Raw genomic sequence first — 6468 nt, 5'->3', positions numbered from 1 at the left:
GGACATGGAGTTCAAGAATATTTTAAGTGGAAAAAAAAGAATAGTTAGTATCAATGTAATAGATGTGTTCAATTATAAGACTTATTACATGGAAAGCTTTCATTAAATTTATCGGGTGCACATAATTAAATGAATTGAAAAGGGCAAAGAACTGGTATTTCCAGTTAACATTTTAAGTGGACTGCTAGCTGATTATAATAAATTACACTAAAATATTAAAAAAGAAAGAAAATTTTAAGTGAAAAAAGCCACGGAGTGAAAAGTGCCAAGAGCATCTATAGTATGCTATATTTTGTGTACAAAAGGAGAAACTATAAAATGTACACATATCTGATTGAATGTATGAAGAAAAACACAGGAAGCATAAACCAGAAACTAGGGAAGATGGGTGGGAACGTTTACCATAATTATCCAAAACTATTAAGAAAGGGTTAAAACGTTCAATTCACTGTAAAAAGAAGAAAATAATGTAAAAAAGTCTCCTTACATAAAACGCAATTAGTTACTTTAACAGGCTGATAACAGCAGCTAGCATTATTGGATATTAGACACTATCTTAAACACTTTACAATCAATCGAGTTCTTACATCTCTGAGGAATACACGCTACCACTGACTGCTTTTACAGATCTGGCCAGAGACCCAGAAAGGTTAAACAACTTGTCCAAGTGGAAGAATTTAGATTTAACCTCAAACCCTCTGCTCAACTATTACCTCAGTGCTTTACAGAAGAATTAAATCAATTGTTCATCAATACAGAACATTTCAAACCTTCAAACAATAGTGATTAAAAAATGTTAACATTCTATTATTAAATTTTCAACACTCTTTACAAAAACATTGGGTTCTTAAAAAAAGAAAATCAAAGGAAGACCAGTAATTCCATGTGATAATCGAGAAGGGGTTAGAGAGAGGCTTAGATTGGACAGCAGCACAAGCAACAAAGTAAAAACAAATCAACTGGACTTCATCAAAATGTAGAACTTTCCTTCAAAGGAAACCATTGAAGAAGTGAAAAGCCAGTCCCTCAAATGAGAGAAAATAAATGCAAGTCCTACGGCTGACAACAGACTCACATCCAGAAAAAAGAACTTTCACAGCAATAAAAAAAGACAACAAAAGTGATAAATGGACAACAGATTGGCACAGGCATTTCTCCAAAGATAGACAAGAAATAAGCACATGAAAACATGTTCCATTATCATGAATCATTAGGGAAATGTATCAAAAGCAATGAGCTACCCCTTCACACCCACCAGGACAGCTAAAATCAAAAGTACATGTAGACAATGCCAAGTGCTACCAAGGATGTGGTGAAACTGGAATCCTCCTCCATTACCGATGGGAATATAAAACAATGCAGCTGCTTTGGAAAACACTCCAGCAATTCCTCAAAAGGTTAAACAGAGTCACCACATGACCCAGCAAACTGACTTGTAGATATACATCCAAATGAAACAAAAGCTTGTGTTCAAACGAAAACCTGTATGTTAGTAAGGTGCATTGTTCGTAATAGCCAAAACGAAGTATGGATGCATGCTACACGTGGACCAGCCTTGGAAACATTATGCCAACTGCAAAAAGCCCGTCCTCCCACCATCATACTGTAGGGTTCCATTTATATACAACGCACAGAACAGGTCAATCCTTCCACAGAGACAGAAAGATTAGTGATTGTCAGGAGCTGAGAGAGGTGGGCTGGGGAGTAACTGCAAATGAGTATAGGATTTCGTTTGAGAGTCCATGAGGATTTTGAAATTAAAAAGTGGTGATGACGGGACAATCCCGTCAACATATTAGAACCTCTGGGTCACACGCTTGTACGGTTCAAGTATCTCAACAGAGCCGTTCCCGATTCATCCTAGTCCCTTGGTAGATTCAAAGGAAGAGACTGAAGACAAATTATTTACCACCATTTTATACATTTTAAAGTTAGAAAACTCACGTGTCTTCCAGAGCTCGAAGATTCATTTCCAGAAGACAGCTCAAGCCGCCCAAGATTTCTTCGACTGTAATTCAGGCGCCTGCGCCTGCACGTCCTCTGCCGGGACTGGGACAGCAGCACCAGCGACTCGCACTGAAACAGAAACGCGCACGTGGAACCGGCATCCAGTAAGTGCCATCGCCCGCAAGACACATGTTCTTTCACATTCCAAAAAGGATTTAAGGCAAAAATAACGAAGAATAATAGCTCAAAAATATACAAATATGGATGTAGTTAAATTAAACTTGGTGGTTTTACTTTTAAGGTACTTAGAAGACGTGGCTAAATGAGGCACGTTAGATCGGCATTTTCCAAACTAAATTATAAGTTAACTATTTTGCCATTAATAAGATCATAACAACAATAACCCAAGATACCACTTTAAAATATCTAATTTAGGGGCCCTGCGTGGCTCAGCCAGTTAAGCGTCCAACTCTTGGTTTTGGCTCAGGTCATGACCTCCGTTTCGTGGGTTCATGCCCCACATCGGGCTCCGCACTGACAGCATGGAGGCCACTTGGGATTCTCTGTCTCCCTCTCTCTGCTTCTCCCCCACTCGTGCTATCTCTCCCTCTCTCTCTCTCTCTCTCTCTCTCAAAACAAACTTTAATAGAAATAAAATATGTATCTTCGAAGTGAAAAGTATATATTCATGTATCATGATGCTGTCACCAACACTAATGAACATATCCCTGTTGTTTACACAGAGAGAAAGATCTGAAATAATTCTCAAAAATTAACCCAACTTATTTCCAGATTTTAATTTTTGGAGGATTTGTTGTTGTCAGTACTTTTCAGCTCTGTGTGAATTTTTAAAATACCATATTTTATCAAAACAAAATACATATTTAAAGAATCCTTAAAAATCATCCAAATAAAACAGACGACACTTCTTCTAAAGGGCGGAGGGAGCATGCTATTGCTCAGACTCAGTCGTGTGTGAAAGCATATATTCCTTGAACTGATACACAAGTTAATTTTCACATTAGTACCTTCGGTTAGATAATCAGTGGTGTGTTTTATCATTTCATTATGCCTCTGGCCGATTTTCAAATGAACTGTGCTTTCCTTAATTTGTCCATATTGATTTTCGTTAAAGAAAAAAACACCTATTAGTGAGTTTCACGACGGAAATTTTTAAACATAGGTGGGCCAAACCTACCATTAAGAAACTCTTGCAAAATATCCATTTTTTAAAATAAGTTTGAGGGCATTATATACCTAAACGAGCCTATAAAGAATTATAGGACCAAGATAGAAAAAGAGTGTAAACAGTAAAAGATAAGCCTACAATTTCACTCCAGAAGAGGGAGCTGAAGGGTTCAGCAGGTAAGCAAAAACCCAAGAGACTAAACTCATGAGTTAGGCTAACAAAAAATTGCAATTTAGAGCCTTCTATGTGTAGAACACTGCAGGCTTTGGCTCTTAGATCAAAGGGTACTGCCTAGACTGATCAGTAAATTGCAGATAAACAGTAATCCAAAATAATTATAGCCCCATCCTTGTTGCGATTAAGGCAATACAGGCTTGACAGTGGCCTTAGCAGCTCACCATAAGCAGATGTAAATCCTCTCTGGGGGAAGAAGTATCATCCCAAGCTTCAAATTATCTCTAGCTTTAACATTCAATCAAAACCATAGGCAACAAAGAATGTAAACAAAAAAAATGAGAAAAAAATCAACAAGCAATGGAAACAGGGGAACAAGATACTGAAATAATGAAATCAGCAGACATGGATTTTTAAAAATAACCATGGCTGATTTTCAAGAAGTTAATGAGAACTTCACCAGAAAACTGAAAGCCCCAAAAAAGGGACCAAGTAAAAATTATGAACTGAAAAATACAGTAACAAAACTAGGTTTAACAGCAGATTACACATGGCTAAAAGAACTAATGAACTGCAATATAGGTCAGGAGAAAAAAAAATCACAATAACAGCTAACAACCTAACAAAAAGAAATCAATAGCAAAAGTCTAACATACATGTAACTGCAGTATCAGGAGGAAGAAGGAAACACATTCGATGCAAACACTAGCCAAAGGAAAGCTAGCATAGCTGTATAAAGAATTTGGAGAAGGGGCATCTGGGCAGCTCAGGCTGTTAAGCATACAACTCTTGACTTTGACTCAGGGCATGATCTCATGGTTCATGGGATCAAGCCATGCATCGGGCTCTGCACTGACAGTGTGGAGCCTGTTTGGGATCCTCTCTCTCTGCCCCTCCTCAGCTTGTGCGAGTGATGCTTGCACCTCTCACACTCTCTCTCTCTCTCAAAATAAATAAACATTAAAAAAGAGTTTGGAGAGTAAAACATTACAAGAAATAAGGGGTGAAAATTCATACTGAGAAAAGGTTCAATTCAACAAGGAAAAATGAAATTCTACATGTGCACATACCAAATAATATAGCTGCAAACCATATTAAGAAAAACAAGTCGAAACAGAGAAATTTGTAAAGATAATGAGATTTTAACATATCTCACTATAGGTAGGGAGTGCAATCAGTTTGAAATGGCATGTGGCATTAACTAAGTGGAATATACACATATTCCATGATCTAAAAATTTCACTCCAAGGCATAGATTAAAATATACAAAGAGATACCAAGAGATACGTACAAAATGCTGACAGGAGAATTATTACTAATAGTCAAAATATGAAAACAATCCAAATGTCTTTCAAGAACAGACTGAATAAATGGCAGTATGTTCATCAAGGGAATACTATACAACAAACAATGAAAATAAATGAACTTCAACTACTCACAACAACACAGATAAATCTCACAAGGTCAAATGATTAAGCCAGATACAAAAGAATGCAGAATGTAGGATTCCACTTAGATCAGTGTTTCTCGATGTTTTTGCATTATCATTACCGTACAGGAAACTTGGAAGTTTCCTAATTTGCTCCCCCACAAGATGTAATACTGCAGATATATGTCATCAGTGTTTACATAGTGTATATATCCAAGCTTTGTACATAAGAAGACTAAGTATAAAGTTTAGCCTTTTTACTCCATACCAGATTAAGAATAATCATAATTTTTGACTTAAAGGTAAAATTGAAAATTTTAAAGAACTTCATACATTTAACTTCATAACCATTTCTTGAATAATTTTAATATAATTTAATTACATAGATTGTAATATATCAAGTAACATATCCAAATTAGAAAACCGTGACTACATAAGAAACAGCAATGTAATCAGTTTTTAAAATCTTTCAAAACTTATTTTCTCTAGCAAAAATAAATCAAAGAATCTATCAGTTACTTATAACTTATTTTAGTAAATTTAACTTACAAAATTTTTCATGAGAAAACATCCTAACTCAGGCCAAAGATATTCATTTAGATAGTCAACATTTTTTTCTTTTCAGTACCTGACATGATGAGTTGAATCACTTTTAAATTAAATAAAAAGGTAACAGGCACCTGGGTGGCTCAGTCGCTTAAATATCCAACTCTTGGTTTCAGCTCAGGTCATGATCTCAGTGAGTTTGAACCTTGCATCGGGCTCTGTGCTGATAGCACGGAGCCTGCTTGGGATCCTCTCTCTCTCTGCCCCTCCACCACTACTAATTCATTCTCTCTCTCTCTCTCTCTCTCTCTCTCTCTCTCTCTTTCTCTCTCTCTCTCAAAATAAGTAAACTTTCTAAAAATTAATTAGAATCAAGCTTCAATGACAAGGCACATAATGGCAGCCATGAGTACGTGCACAGGCCATCAGTCGTGACGTTGAACGGTCAACTGCGAGCAAGTCCACAAAGTTCTGCAGCGCTGATCTTGCAAACATTTTGTGCACCTTCCGTGCATCAGTGTTAACACTGCTCGTGTGATGTGCATGAAAATCCAAATAGAGAAACTAAATATTATAGACAAAGATTTTCTTCAGCAGGATGAAGTTTTGGAGGGTCTAAGTTTTTTTTACAGATTTTTTGGAACTGCATCATCAGGATAAACTGCAGAAACAGACAAAGCTAACCAGCAGTTTTAGAAGTCAAACGACAGGCTAGCTGTGGATGCAGTGAGTAGGGACGGACCTGCCATGCTTGAGATAAGCCCAGAACATTCCAATTCTTGACCTGAGTGGTCACCACACAGGAATTTTCTGGAATCCTTTACCACTGGTAGCCAGCCATTGGGCTACTTACTCCTCTCAAGTTTCAGACTACTCTTTCCCAACAGCTGTACAACTTTATGCCCCTTATTTTCAATCCCAAACAGAAGACCTTGAGCAAGAAATAGTCTACTTCAGGCAAAAGGTACTAATATTCTCAAGGATCAAAAAAATAAAAGTATAAATTCAGTTTAATTTCCAATTTGCTTATTCCTCAGAAAACAGAATTTCGGTTACCTTCTGTGTGAGCTGGAGAGTCTTCCTTTTTCTTCCTATTATATAAAGATTTCTTTCCTCTTCACCCTTCTCTATTCTGAAGTCTTCCAATTTCCTACAAATGTAAGTATCCAGTTATACTGGTTAA

General features: G+C 36.8%; 1 protein-coding gene across 1 annotated transcript in view; it reads right to left on the bottom strand.

Moving 5' to 3' along the window:
* The window catches only part of BRWD1 (bromodomain and WD repeat domain containing 1), a 127771-nt gene that overhangs the window by 53546 nt on the left and 67757 nt on the right, over positions 1 to 6468 (bottom strand). The window contains exons 20-21 of the mRNA XM_040483906.1: positions 6342 to 6435; positions 1945 to 2076 (exon numbers count right to left, since the gene is read on the bottom strand). Of these exons, the coding sequence (XP_040339840.1) occupies positions 1945 to 2076; positions 6342 to 6435 (226 nt within the window). The remainder of the gene's footprint in view (positions 1 to 1944; positions 2077 to 6341; positions 6436 to 6468) is intronic.

This window comes from Herpailurus yagouaroundi, unplaced genomic scaffold (assembly GCF_014898765.1).
Source record: "Herpailurus yagouaroundi ecotype Mexico unplaced genomic scaffold, PumYag 162, whole genome shotgun sequence".
NCBI lineage: Eukaryota > Metazoa > Chordata > Mammalia > Carnivora > Felidae > Herpailurus > Herpailurus yagouaroundi.
This window is presented reverse-complemented; position numbering and strand designations above follow the sequence as displayed.